The sequence below is a fragment of the Lonchura striata genome, chromosome 12 (assembly GCF_050655825.1).
Source record: "Lonchura striata isolate lonStrDom1 chromosome 12, ASM5065582v1, whole genome shotgun sequence".
Classification (NCBI taxonomy): Eukaryota; Metazoa; Chordata; class Aves; order Passeriformes; family Estrildidae; genus Lonchura; species Lonchura striata.
Window position 1 is genome coordinate 15,362,255 of NC_140714.1, and position 15,028 is coordinate 15,377,282.

At 40.2% G+C, this 15,028-nt stretch overlaps 1 protein-coding gene across 3 annotated transcripts; it reads right to left on the reverse strand.

Moving 5' to 3' along the window:
• Positions 1-258: 258 nt before the first annotated feature.
• Positions 259-13,885, reverse strand: NEK4 (NIMA related kinase 4). 3 transcript variants are annotated; one of them, XM_085590117.1, is made up of 16 exons: positions 13,746-13,885; positions 10,824-11,090; positions 9,639-9,836; positions 8,672-8,779; positions 7,858-8,012; positions 7,131-7,272; positions 5,868-6,281; positions 5,402-5,455; positions 5,051-5,188; positions 4,119-4,244; positions 3,741-3,804; positions 3,245-3,351; positions 3,047-3,135; positions 2,215-2,420; positions 1,956-2,089; positions 259-1,277 (listed from the first exon to the last, which is right to left on the reverse strand). In XM_085590117.1, exons 1-16 carry the CDS (start codon positions 13,800-13,802, stop codon positions 1,185-1,187), a joined length of 2,352 nt encoding a protein of 783 aa, XP_085446243.1. In that variant the 5' UTR covers positions 13,803-13,885; the 3' UTR covers positions 259-1,184. The 3 variants fall into 3 exon arrangements, with proteins under 3 accessions (XP_085446243.1, XP_021389635.3, XP_085446244.1); XM_021533960.3 differs by having other exon boundaries at positions 13,710-13,885; XM_085590118.1 differs by having other exon boundaries at positions 259-1,322; positions 13,710-13,885.
• Between the last annotated feature and the right edge of the window lie 1,143 nt (positions 13,886-15,028).

Genomic DNA, 15,028 nt, shown 5'->3' on the forward strand with positions numbered 1-15,028 from the left:
TGAAATGGTACATACCCCAGAGTTCTGAAAATAGCTGTTCTAGGATAGGAGGGTACAAAGGGCCAGTTTTTGTTTAAAATAAATTTCCCTAGGAAGAAAAAGTAAGAATAGGTCTTGAAACATTGTAACTTGAGCATGTAGTCTGTAAGAGGCAGCAGGATCCATAGGTATGGCATTTTATTTTACTACTGTCATTTCAGTACGCTCCCTCACAGCTGCTGGAGGTTACAGTATTTCACCTACAGGCAGGAAAACAGACAGGTTTATAGTTTTATTTTACAAATTCAATTCCATTTGACTTTATCATTTAAAAAACATGTGCTTTTCCTGTAGGTATAGTACTCATACCTGGGGACTGTAGGAAGACACTCTGTATGCAAATAAAGAGAAATAAGTGTTTTATCTTTTCCCTGTATGCAAATAAAGAGAAATAAGTGTTTTATCTTTTCCCTAAGAGATTCTGGTCTTGGGCACTTTCATTCCTAAAATGAATTAGTATTTGTAAGGCAAAGGGATTTCTCCAGCTGGAACAATGGTAACCATGGCTGCATTCCTTTCAAACATTTTCAGACTTGTTTTATCCAGATACCAAGTGCTTTCCCCCACTTTGTTGACTGCCTCAGCAACAAAACACAAGAGCAAAGTTTCTCCTTACCAGCAGTACAGCTGCTCCCTTCAGCACTTAAAATTGGCAATTTACACAACCTAAGGACCTTGAGTTCCACAAAAATTAGCAATTGTCCCTTCATGCTAAATTTTCACAACTATCTGAGGTAATAGATTATAGTTTATCACATCAGAGCCTTGGCAGAGATTTTGTTACTGTATTTAGTATGGGACCATACCAAAAACCTTTTGGTATGACAAATTCAAACCAGAACATAATCTTTTTTGACACTCCTTAGTATACAAATCTTGGTATCGATCCCTATTTGCATCTACAGAAAGCAACTTTTTAAGAGAATAAAAACTAAACTAAAGAGAAACTCGGAAGTTTCTCTTCTGCACAAGTGATAGCCTGGTTCACATTTTAACATGAAAAATATTATGAACTCTTCATGTTTTCTGCAAGTTCACCTCCTTATTCCACCAAAGGAGATCAGTGGATGAACATGCTTTGTAGGCTGGTTCAGTCTATCAAAGGAGCTAGAAAACAGTTCTTTCCTCCAAGGAAAAGATTCTGGTCAGAGCTTCACATTTTCTTCGAGGAATTTGAGGTGCCGAGCCTTCGCGCTGTAACTCCCGTACTTGTCTCCCATGTGCTCCCGCAACTGCAGCTGTTCACAGCACACACAGAACAAAACCCACAACGTTTACTGGCACTGAAAAAAGCAGAAGCTACCAAAATATTAACAGAAAAATACCAAAGCACTCAGCTGAAAGAAGCATGTGAAGCTTGGCAATGTGGATGAGAGAGAAGAAAAATGAACACTGTTGTTGTCTAAAAGCAAGAGACTTTCAAATCCCACCCAAAAATTTAAAATATAAGATCTTCACAGGTTACAAACCAAATACTGCCTGGGTAAGTGTAACCAAGCTTGGAATCATAGGGGCTGGAGGTATTCCTTATTCAATTCTATTGGGGATTGATGTTAAATTATTTCTTATTTTGGACATAAAGGGCATGAGGCAAGTAATGTGAAGGCAAACATTTGAGAGACAGAAGAAATTACTGGACAAACAGCACAGAATAAAATTATTTGCATCCCTCACACCTTCCCAATGGTACAATCCTAAACTCTGATGGTTTCTGAAGAAGTTGCATTTGAACACAGTCTACATGTAGAATCAAACCTAAGTGTGAAAATTACTATACACTTAGGTCCTTGCCTGCCCATGACTACATAAAGACTTTCTGGAATCAAGGTTTACGCTATCTCAATAGGATAAAGAGCCTGCTAATTTATCTAGGTTTATAAAGAAATTAAAATATTTTAAATATGGAAGATATTCACCTCTCTTTTCTCTTCATCATCTTCTTCCATGATTCTGTACACCTTCTCAAGAAGTTTCACTCCCAATCCTTGCACCACATCAGATCTAAGGATTTCAACCATTCTCCTAATTTTGTAAGGGACCAATGACATATCTATTAAAAATAAAATACAATGAAAAAATCAGTGCAGCAGTAATTACTTTCAGTACAATTTTCATATTCTGCAAAAGAATATGGAATAACTTTAAGTATTACCACAGAATCCCAGAGCAACAGACCTGAAGGAATCTCTTCCATTTTTAATTCCTCTGATTCATCAGGTGATTTTCCATGCAAAATCAAAGTATCTCGATACTTTCTATGAAGTTTAAACTCTGGGGCTGGGGTCGAGGTTACACAGCACTCAGAGTTCTCCTTGGAGTCCATTTTCAGTGTCCATGTCATCAGCTGCACCAAGTCATTCATTTCATTCACATTGCTTTTCCTAGGAGAGAAGGAAGAAATAATTCAGTCACTGTCATAATGCAATTTCCACCCTGTATTCCAAGGGCTTTCAATGAGTTTGTTGAGGTCCTAGTAGAGTACTGCATGTTAAATTCCTTGTCGTGGTGCAGTTTTATCAATAGCAACATCAGTACTATTTCATTTAACAAAGGCTCAGAGCCCAAAAAACCCCACAGTCCTACTGGCTATTGCTGATTCTGGTAATGCAACAAATTGCATCTTTTGAAAGCTGCTTATACTGACAAAAATCAGAGATAAATTCAGCCTCATTTACAGTGGAAAGGAACCACATTGGCATATTTTAACTTGTGTTTTTAATGCATCCTGACAGTAGCTGTCCTCTGGTGCTGGAAGATTTGTGAACTGTAGCTTGCCAGGAAACCAAACCATTGTACACAATTTCATGGCCCAGAAAGTTCAACACGGAAAGTGCATAGTCACAGAGAGACAATAATTCAATGGGGCTGTTTTCCTCTATGCATCGCACACTTCTTCAATCACTCACTATGCAGAGATAGAAGTGTGAAAGCCTTTTTTTTTTCCACTCCAAGTCAAGGTCCAGTATAGCAGTGAAAATTCTTGCACAGTATTAAACAAAATCCTTACTTCTCCTTGGAATCACCATCAGACTTGTCTGTAGAGCTTGTGGAAGAGCTTAGCTCATCATCAGACAGGCAATGGAGTTCTCTCTTTCTCTAAGGGAAGAGGGAGTAAATAACAAAAATTCTAACAGTTGAAAGTAATTCAGCAATATGGTATATATTACTGTTCCTACATGGAAGAAATACTTTTGACAAAGTTTACCTGAGAAATACTGGGATCTGATGAGGACTGAGGAACTTTAACACAATTTTCCACATGTGACTTTGCTTCAACTGCTGCACCATTTAATGACTGTCTCGCTGGAACCACTGCAAGGACAACATTTTGACAATATTTACAACTAAGCTGTGTGTATTCTGAACTAGTTTCATGTTCATGCAAGAAAAAAATCTATCACCTAGCAGAAGGCAAGCAGGGAGGGAAGTATTTTGCTAATAGAAAACATTGGAGCTTCTGTTTGAAAGTGAATATTGTACATTTCAAAGACAAGTTGTCAACACAGAACACAATTGAAAGTAACTAAAAAGCAGAAAAATACAGACATGTTAACAGAATTTTTTATTTAACACAGAACTAGCCCCTTACTGCACCATTCTGAAGATGGCAGTGAAGAACAGACAAGAAGTTATAATTTCTTCAGAAAAAAGTTATTAGCCTGTTTATGCATAAACTGTTAACATATAAACATAAAAATTACCAGAGGGAAGCATCTCCCGAGACTGTTTGAGCCTCCTTCGTTCTCTTGCTGACAAGGGCCGCTCCTTCAAAGCAAGTTAATTTGATCTTAATTTGCAATTACCATTATGGCTTTTGTTTTCTAATCACCTATTAAGCAAAAAATCCATTTCAAGGGTTCAAGGAGAGGGAGCTGTTATTTAATGCTTAATTATTTATTACAAAACTGTCTTCAATGAGACCAATCTGAACTCTAGAAAAGGGGCTTCTGACCTCCAAGGCTCAGCAAGGCTCATTCCCCACTGAGCAGGGCTTCCAGGAAGCTCCTACACATTTCTTTACTCACTGCACACACTGCTCAGAAGGAATGAGGCAAACACGCACAATTTTCATCACTAACCTTTGGAATGGCTGCTTGGCTGGGTTTGGCACTATCTGCAGGCTCAGGGTGCTCTGCACCCCTCTGGGCTGTCTTTGGGGTCACATCAGAAGGAACAGGTAGAGGCCGAGGAGAAACTGCTCTGAACTTGACAGAGAAGTGAGCGATAATTTTTTAAAATTAAAAGTTTAAATACTAATCTAGAAGACATTCTTGCATGGTAAAGCTGGATGGCAGAGATTTTGAATTCTCTTGTAACCTTTTCACATCTCCCAGCTTCATCCTTCCCTCTCCCCATCTCTGCTTACATCTGTTTCCCTTCTTGCCATCTCTACATCTTATCCCCCCTCCTCCCAAACTATTTTTCAGGGAATGCTTTTGCAACAACTGTCCCCGCTCCCAAATAGCAAAACCCAAAGAGAAAACCATATTATCAATGACCAATCACCCTTTTCTCTAGCCTTGTGCCTTTCCCCAAAGAAACCTCCCTGCTCAGTCTGGAAGAACTGACAGGAGCTCCATCCTGTGTGCATGCCAAGATTTTCTTCTGACAGTTTGCACTCAGAAGCTCAGGGCAGTCATTACACATCTGTTCTAAAGCACTACTAAGCCACTACCCACCACAAGTAGCCTTATCCACAAAGGTACTGACTTGTAGTTACAAACAGTGAGAAGTCCTAATGGAATTTCCTAGGAAACACTGCAACCCAGTAAAGGCACAGCCCATCTGGCACACCCACCTCATCCCTGAAGGTACTGGGATTTTCAAAGATCTACTCAGGCTTCCTCTACCAGTCAACTTCAGTGATCTGCACTGAAGTCATACAGACACACATGAGACAAGAACAGCATTAAAACACCCACCCTTTTTTAGAAAATAGGTCCCACGTTTAAAGAGGAAAAACACAGGAGTCTTAAAGGAGAGAGGAGAAGTATTTTTCAAGTATCTGCACCTTCTCTGAGCAGCCTTCAGCATGCTCTTTCTTCTGCTGCTGCCATGGGACCGAGGGCTCACTGACACAGCTGTGAGGCTGCTTGTGGAAGGTCATTTTTCCCTGAGCATCTCCTGAAGCTCCATTACTGACATCATCCTAATAAGTAAAAGCATTTTTAAAAAAATATAGACCTGTCATTTCAGATTTACACAAACACACTTAAAAAAAAAATCAGAACAGGTCCCTTTACTATTTGGACTGCAACCACCTTAACATAGCACAGGTACAACCACAATAAATTATTTGAGAGATAAAATACCTGCTGTACCAGCATCTTTAGCTACTAAACCTTCAAAGAAGGACACTTACTTGAATTACAACAGGAACAAAGGGTGCTAGCAGCTTTTCAGTAGAATCCAAGCTCTACAACAAATAATGATTTCTCATTAAAAATTTCATGGTAGACCAAAATGAAGTGAAAAGACAATCACCACCAAATAGCGCCTTGATCCAAATCAAGATTATTCAGGCCTATTTACAACATAGAACAAACGTTACAAAACTATTCTTACTCTCTCTGTTCACAGCTGGGAATGCAAGTTTTTCTCCCTGTAAAAACAGAATTCCAATCATCTAGATAGATGCAATCTCAAAACTACTTTACCATATTGCCTTTGCAAATCTGAACCCAAGGCTCTTAACTACTTAAGAATCTCAATTGCATCAGCAACATCCTACTTTGACAGAAAAACACATGCAGCAGCTCTGTAAATTGTAAGAGCTGGCTACTGATTAATAGATTTAAATCTATTTCAAATAAGCATATATGCATTACCAGCTCAGTTTGCTTTTGGTCTTTTGATACAGGCTGCAGGAGTTTCAAAGTGTCATCATCATCTTCTACAGAATCAACAGAAGATGGCTTTGATTCAACACTTTCAGCTTTAACAGCCTGTTTTGCTCTTTGCTGTTGTCCATCTTCCTTAATTCGTGGGTTATTAGATGTTATTTTAGAATGGCCTGGAACATGTAAATGCTTTGCTTTAATATTCTCACTGCCACACTTGTCACTTCCATGCTTCATCCTTTCAGACAGGGAGACATCAATGTTCACTCCACTGACTGTAGCTATGGAGTCCCCCAAGCTGTTCAGATCATTTTTGTTTGGTTTTCTTTCCAACTCAACAGCTGGTTTCTCCAAGGGATGAAATTTGCTGGCTTTACATTTGCTGATGCAATCTTCTTTATCCTAGGATTAAAAGAAAAACAAAAAAAGTCATTATCTTTTGCATTTTACACACATATGAAAGAATTCTCTAAGCACTAAGGAAAAATCAAGAACACACCAGAGCAAAAAGGTGTGAAGCAAACTGAAAGGAAATTATAATCAATAACAGATTAGGAGCCTCAAAAAAGGTAAAATCCACATTTTTAAAGAGATACAGATTTGCAAATGACCTATTTCAGGTACTGATTTATACACATGAGTACACCTACTTTTCACCAGGACCATGAAAGCAAAGTTGTACTCACTTGGCTTTTCCCTAAGGGAGGAACAAGCACCAAGAGTTTTTAGGATGTGCTCTATCACATATATCCAGTATTTCAACATTGAAAGCTCAAACCCAGAACAGAAAACTTATTATAGAAACAAAAAACATGCACAAGATTAACCATTACAAAAGGTTTGTTGTAACCACTGGAAAGAATTTCAACAATAAAGAATTTTGGTTAGGACTAGAATTAGTTTTTAAATATGTTTTTGATTGTAAAAAACTATTACCCCTTGTCATGAAATATTTGAAAAATTATTTGACCCCAATTACTTCAGGAGTAACTCACATAAAACCAGGTGTTGTTAACATCTTACAGATCTTGCAATTAGCTTCACTGATCCATAGGTGTTTAATTACTGCCACTCTTATCTAAAAACATTTCTTTCCCTAATATGAATTTTACACATTTCTGAGATTCAGATCTAATGTTCTCAGAGATGCTCAAGACACTTGTTCTAAAACTGACGTTTTTATCTAGAAAAAGCAAGAGGGATTTGGGTTTTGTTAGCTTTTTTTTAAGGTAAAAACTCCTCGTATCTTACAACTTTGTCTTTTCTGGCTTGCTCAGAGGAGTGGTTTTGGTGTGTAACATTCCTGCTGTGAGATTCATTCTTTGCTGAGATGACAGAACAAGGGTCTTTAGGTTTAGAATCCACTGTTTTCTTATGATTTCTAGCAGCTTTCCTGTAAAGAAAATGAAAGTTGCTCATTCAGTCACCATCAACAAGGTCTTAAAATATTTCTTTTGATTATCCTATTTTAAAAAAGCCCAATTCCACTAAAGAGCTTTCATACAAAGAGTATCAGATACTGGGATTTTTCAACAGACTGCACAACAACCTCATTTTCAATTCTAGTAAAGGAGCTTAAAAACTCAATTCAGACTCTGCCAGCAATATACACTTGTTCTGCAGAGCACCAAGGTCAGTTCTATAAACCTAACAAAGAGAAATAATTACATCAAAAGGAACCTGATTTTTCAACTCCCAGATGATAAATGGCCTCAAGAGCCATATGGAAAGGTGTTTTCTACCAATTCTGTATTTTTAAGAACTACAGAGTTTGATTCTGCATTTGCAGAAAAAAAGTATTTTCCGCTCTAATTCCCTCATATTTCCCAAAGAATTCATAGAAATTGATGTTCATATGCTTTGTAGCTGCACATAACAAAACTGATTTTATCCTGCTACAAAACCCAGGAAAAGCTGTAAAAAAAGGACAACAATAACATGAATATTTTGCAGTTTCACTCAAATGAAAATGTCTTACGCCTTTGTGGCTTCCAAAAACAAAGAAATCTGTTGTTTGATATACGGCTGTCGCAAGATGCTTTTCACACTCGGTCTCTCCTCAGGTTTTTTACTGAGCATAGTTTGTATTATTTCTACCAGCTGTGGGCTGTAATCCTTTGGCATGGGTGGCAGCTGTGAAAGGAAAGGCAAGTCTGATATTATTTAATATATGCATCAACAGGGGCTACTTCTAGAATATTTATGTGTGATCATTATGGTCAGCTACACAAAAAATACATATAAAAAACAGACCATTGTTCAAATGCTGAAAGTTACCCAATTGCCTAATGTTAAACAAAATACTGAAATTTCAAGAGTGTGGCTAAGAACTGTTCCTAATTTTATTAACACAAACAGTGAAAGTTCTGTATATAGGCTTAAAAAATTATATTAAATAAATCCATATTCACATCATTATATGCCAAAGCAAGAAGACACTTAAATAAGTGAATTTTACATAACAGGAAAATGGCATGTCACATTAATTTAGTTTTTATGTAATGTTTATGCAAAACCAGAAGCAAATTAAGACAGCCATCTCAGAACTTTGAAAATTAATCAGTATATTAATTAAATTAAGAGGTAACAAGAAACTCTAGCTATATCTACAAAGGAATAACTCCCTTAGTCTGGTATCACATCATCCACCACCACAAAGCAACAGTCTTACATATGATGGTGTACATTACAAGCAAGTATTTTCAACTCCATTCAGCATTTCTGATTAGAAAATATAATTTCAATTTCTAGATAGAAAATCCAAGCATATAAAAAATTTGAGGAGTTTTTACCTTCCCTTCAATAATTCGATAAGCCAAGGAGTTCATGTCCTTGGCATTGAAGGCATGTTTCAGTGTAGCCATCTCATAAACACAGCAGCCCAAGGCCCAAACATCAGACTGAAAAAAGAGGAAGAGAAAATGTTTTGGAACTTCTTATTAGTTGTACAGGTTTTATCTTTAGACTTAGTTACCTGCTTTGAAACAGGCTTTTAATGACAGCAAGCTAATTAAGCCCAAATTCATTGTGGACTTCTGGCTTCAGCCTCACTCTTCTATTTTTAATTTTGATCAAGTCAACTATTTCCTTAAAAATATCCCAATTTTTTTCCAAAAGGAAGTGAAGAAATTAGCTATCACTGGGGGAAGAGTTGCTTGTTTCCTTTTTTAGTATAATACCCATCCTAACTGTAAATGAAAAATCTTGATTTTTCATTGGAAGAAGTTTCTCCTCAGTTCTTGCTCATTACAGACACTCATATTTATGGTGTGCTCACAGCAAGAGCTGAACAGGTTTGCTTTGTTCTATTTTAAATTCACAGTAACACTGCTTATTCCTCTCATTAAAATTTCCTTTACCTTTTTTTTTTTTAATTTATTTTTTAATGCTGCTGTTATTTCTAATCCAACTTTTGAGTGTAAAACTTCCTGTCTGGTATACAATAAATTCAGAAAGTGCATCTCTCTAACATAGGCTGATATTTCTGTTCCCATCCTCTGTCTCTCCAGCTGTGAGAGGTACAGGCAGCCTGCTGAACACCTTGGTTGTGATAACTTAGCACATGCTATGAATCCCTAAACACATTTTCAGAACCAAGCATTCCCACAAATCTCTCTCCTATTTTTTTGTTTGGTCTTTGGGAAGATTAAAAAGACTTGGAAGCAATAAGAAACCAAAATCCACAGGTAAGATTGTAATGATCTGAGACAAATAAAATAAGGCTCCTATGAAAAGTGAAATTATACTGTCATACTGTACCTTGTAGTTGTAGGGTTTGTTAGAAAAGAGTTCAGGGCTCATATAGTACGGGGTGCCTATGAGAGTGCTGGCCATGTCATACTGGTTTTCCAACACTCTGGCTATTCCCAGGTCTCCCACTTTGATTATATTTGTTCGTGTCAGGAAAATATTCTGAGTTTTAAGATCTCTGTGCAGAATGTGCTTTTCATGTAAATACTAGGGGGAAAAAATCATATAAATACGGTTAATTAACTCCTAATTGGTTGTTTTATGCTGAAAAGTAAAATCTCATTACACAAGTCAAAGAAAGAAAACACAAAAGTGGAAAAAACACAGAAATCCCTCTCAAGGTCAGGAGTGACCTGCAAAGACACTATTGGTGAAATAACATTAAAAGTGACTGATACAGGCAGGGGCCAAAACCTGGCACTGCTTTAACCAAATCTCTGTAAATCAGCAGAAAAGAGGAAATAAAAATGTAAAGTTAAGACTGTAACTCACTTTCTGCTGCTTTCATTTCTTGACAATCTTAGTCCAAAAACATTTCAGAGGAAATTATAATGTGAGGTTTGTGTAAACAGTGTAGCAAATTAGTGATAACAAAAACCAAACAGTACCCATAATTACTGTATTTTTGACCACAATAGCCAACTTTAAGATAGAATTTTCGGTCCAATTTCTTTTTCTTTAATGTTAACATCTATATCTAGTCTTTACTGCTGTAACAATTGCCTTTAAAGTTTGATAAGCTCCAATTACAAATTTAAAAGAGTAGGATAAGGCTTAATAGAAATGTGCATTAATAGTCTAAATTTACCATTAAAAACAGCAATAAAAAGACTGAACACAAAATTATTCTGAAAGAATATGTGCTTTTTTTCCCCAAAAAAATTACATTTTGTAAATTTAATGTAAACTTTCAAACCAAAGAAGCATTTTAGACATGAGGTGCAAACACCCCAAAGGCAGCCACTGTCTACCGTGCTACAGAGGTGAGGACATAAAACATGTCAGCAATTTCTTACTTAAAATAGTTGATTTGACTGCAATGATCCATTTTTAATGTACTAATAACCACTGTAATTAGATGCTACCCGAGCCAAACAGGAATCCAAAGGCTGCAGCTTAGCTGGATTTTTTTAAATACATAAGAAGTCAAATTAAGTTTATATCTGAAGGTGACAAAATTACACTTCATTGTACCTGCAGTGCCATGGCAATCTGGACAAACCACTCCACCACCTGATTCTCAGGCAAGAGTTTTCCCTTCAGCTCCTTGAGCTTGTGGTAGAGGTCTCCTCCCTCACAGAAGCCCATCACAATGTAGAGGTGGCCATCGTCCCCCTGCCAGGACTCTCTGTAGGTGACAATGTTGGGGTGTCTCAGCTGGGACAGCAGCTGTGCCTCCTGCTCTGCTGCTCTCCTCTCGCGGCTGGAAGCACTTCTAAGGTTTAACTTTTTGATGACATACTGTAAAAAACAAGGCAAGGTGTATGGAAAGAGATGAAAGTGACTCTGCAGAAGCCCTAGGGAATTCCCCAGACTTAAAGGAAATACACTATTTGAAATCTCTGATTAATCTACATGGAGGCTGCATTTTGGATGAAAGTTATGCAGAATTTCTTCTCTTCTACCCTTACACCATAAAAATGAAACAGGTGTGTTCCATTCATCCACCTGAATACAACTCTGCTCAGGAATTTTGTGGTGTTTTGCTTTCTTCTGAATAGTGTTCACATTTCTCTTTTTCTCCCCACTCATTTTAAATGTGTGTCTGTCATTCATCTTTTAAGCCTGAAGTACCTGTTTGTGCACCACAGTTACTCTCAAAAAGGTCACATCAATAGTAAACTTAAATATATATAAAGTGTGCAGTAATGTGCAAACAAATTATAAAAGTCTTCTGAAAGAGACAAAAGGTCTTATATTAATTCCTAAATTTCTTTTATTCTTTATTAAGATGGGTCAAGAATTTCTCAAACCTCCATACAAAAGTTTTCTACTTCCTTAATATGTACTACATTGAATGTAATTCTAAGGAATTTCAGGTTTCAGCAAAAACATTTATAAAGCCGAAAATGAGATGATAAAATCCATAGAATACTTTCATCACCCACAACTCCAATATTTAGGTCTGATCTGGCCCTATCCTGAAGAAAATTTTGTAGGACATCACTTTAGGGCATCAGCTTTCCACAAAACAATCATGTCATGGTTATGCTTGAACCTGCTCTTACTGGAGAGGTTATAAATAAAAACTTTTAAAATATTTTTACTTGCTGAATTTTAGCATCCTTAGAGATGGATCAGTGTCTGCTCTCCAGACAGCACCTATTAATTAGCCCAGCACATTTAATTAGTACTGAGGAGATGCCCCTATATACCAAGAGAACCAATTACCCAGAAAATCCACAGCATCTCATGACTTTGTATTTCAGAAGCCTTCTGGATATACCCTGTGATGCTGCAAAACTTCCAGGAAGAATAGCACAAAGCTAATTGTGTACAGTATCACTTAACTTCAAAATAAAATATAAATGCTGCAACTACTGTAGTCTGTGTGACAAGTCGAATACAACTCCATCTTTGGGCATGGAAATAATTTATAAAAAATCGTTTATGGAAAGCTTATATCAGCATCTTTTAGAAAATACTCGGCAAAATGCAAAAAGCACATATATTAGTCTTACTTTAAACTTGGCATTGATTATATTTAGTTTAATGAGCATGCTTTCCTGGCAAGATTCTCTACTGAAGTCTATTGCAGTGCTCTTCCACCTTATTTTATACCAAATTGTGTATGAATTCCATTTTGTTTTGTTTTGAACACTTGAAGCTACTTGACCTTTTCCACAAAAATCCAGCCATTAACAGCAAATACGCTTATTAAATAAGACACAGTTTCTTTCACAGAACATGTGGCACTGTGCCAAAGCCACAACAAAAAAATCCTGATCATTGTGCTACAAAATAAAGTTTGTAAAAGTTGGCAGAAGATAAAACACAGTAAACCACTCCCAATATTTACAATGCAACTACAAACGGGAAGCAAGGCTCTTGCTAGCGTTAATGACCAGCAGCACCACAATGAAATCCAAGGACCTGAATCCGAGTGAAAGCGACCTCAATGCACTGTTTACTTTTAGGATGAGATGAGGTTAGAAACTCTTTGAGGGCATTGGACTGTGCACGTGGTGATGGCCTGGAGGGAACAAGTCACGGGCCATAGGGATCCACCTCGGCATTCCAAGCAGGGAACTGCCCCCATCCGGGAAGGACACACCTCCTGATCCCTGCTGGGCACTGACCTCCTCCCATCATCTCCCATCAAATCCCGCCCATAACTCACGAGGTTCCTGTGGCACTGCCCTCTGGATGTTCTCCATCCGCCTTTCTCTGCCCTCTCACATTCCCTATCAAACACCTTGCTTTGGCCAGACTACACAGATTATTTCAGTTTTCCAACGAAAATGCTTGTGCTTCTACTCTGACACAACCAAAACCTTCCCAGGAAGAGTCTTCTTCACACCTTTAATAAAAAGTTTTTATAGAGAAGGGAAGATAACAGAAACAGCAGCTTGGGTGGCTGCAGCCACACCCCAATACCTGGTGATGGTCACAGCCTCACCCTGACACCAGGTGATGGTCACAAAAACACCCTGACAGCGGATGATGGTCACAGCCCCACCCTGACACCAGGTGATGGTCACAACCACCCTGACACTGGGTGATGGTCACAAAAACACCCTGACAGCGGATGATGGTCACAGCCCCACCCTGACACCAGGTGATGGTCACAACCACCCTGACACTGGGTGATGGTCACAAAAACACCCTGACAGCGGATGATGGTCACAGCCCCACCCTGACACCAGGTGATGGTCACAACCACATTGACACCAGGTGATGGTCACACCTGCACCCCGACACGGTGCCACGTCCCTGCCCGTGCCCAAGGTGGGTCAGGGCCAGCAGCCAAAGCCTGGCTACAGCCGAACCAGAAGACGCGGCACTCCCCGCCCAGCCCCGGGCCGGGCATTGCCCTCAGGCCGAGCCGTGCCCGTGCCCCGCGGCCCAGCCCCTCGCTACCTGCTTGCGGTCCTGGCGGTGCCGCGCCAGGCTCACCTCCCCGTAGCTGCCCTTGCCCACGGCCCGCAGGAAGCTGTAGGCAGCCAGGGGCATCCTCCCGCCGCCGGGCCCGGGCAGCGCCCGCTGCCATAGAGATGCCCGGGGCGGCCGCGGCCATGCAGCGCCCGGCGCGCAGCTTCCCGGCGCGGGAGCGGCGCCGCGGCGGCCATTTTGGAAGCGGGCGCGGCGGCCATGTTGAGAGCGGGCAGCGCGGCTGAGGGAGCGGGCCCGTCCCGGCCCCGGGACAACGCTGTCCCCGCCCCGAACCGCGCCCGTCCCGGCCCCGGGACAGCGCTGTCCCCGCCCGAACCGCGCCCGGCGTGGCCCCGGGACAGCGCTGTCCCCGCCCGAACCGCGCCCGGCGTGGCCCCGGGACAGCGCTGTCCCCGCCCGAACCGCGCCCGTCCCGGCCCCGGGACAGCGCTGTCCCGCCCGAACCGCGCCCGGCGTGGCCCCGGCCCGCTGCTCCGGGACGTCCCTGCGCTTGACGGCCGCCGTGCCGCAGCAGCCCCACAGAGCCATCCCGTCCCTTTGGATGGGGTGGGGAATTGGTTAAAAAATCTCCAGGCTGGGTAAAAAGGCGCTCCTGGAGCTCTCCCGTGGCTGAGCACCCGCAGCCATAACACTGACTGCAGGAAAACCAAAAAAAATAAGATGTTTTGTTATCACTGAGCATGTAACCCCCAGTCATCGAAGTCTGTCTTTCATTAAGGGCGAATGAACCAGTTAAAAAGTTTAAGAGAGAACTGACACGGTAACAAACACAAAAGTGCCCTGCAGCTGCGGGCTGGGTGCGTGTTGAGCATGCAAGATGCCAGCCCTGGGAGCTCGGACCTGGTTCAGCCATGAAGGTGAATGGGAACCCATGTAATGGAAAGTTTCTAGACTAGACAGGATACATGTCAAATAGCGATAGCTAAATCGGGTACCTGAGGGATATGGAGGATTACAGGGGTATTTTTGAAATAGAGCTTAAATGGCTTTCACAGACTGCAAGCTTTGTTATGGCTGCAGTAAATTTGAGCCAGGGAAAGCCTTTAAGGAAGTATCAGAAAGATGACAGTTTTCATTTGGGAAAAAAGTGGATATGGGGTGGAGATTAATCTCACTTGCCAGTACAGAAATGGCTGTGAATTTCTCTTTGGAGCTGTTACACATAAGAGACATTGCTGAAATATTCTGTAAATTCTTTAACAGATTTTCTAACGGCATTCTGTAGATTATACTAATTCAAAATTCAGCACCTGATTTTCCCCAAATGCCTAATGCTTAATCCTACT

Coding starts and splice junctions, on each gene's coding strand:
- NEK4 (XM_021533960.3), bottom strand. CDS start 13,802: ATGCCCCTGGCTGCCTACAGCTTCCTGCGGGCCGTGGGCAAGGGCAGC. Junction 5,456..5,867: donor ACCAAAAGCAAACTGAGCTG/GTAATGCATATA, acceptor TATTTGTTGTAG/AGCTTGGATTCTACTGAAAA. Junction 2,421..3,046: donor GATGGTGATTCCAAGGAGAA/GTAAGGATTTTG, acceptor CTTCTCTCCTAG/GAAAAGCAATGTGAATGAAA.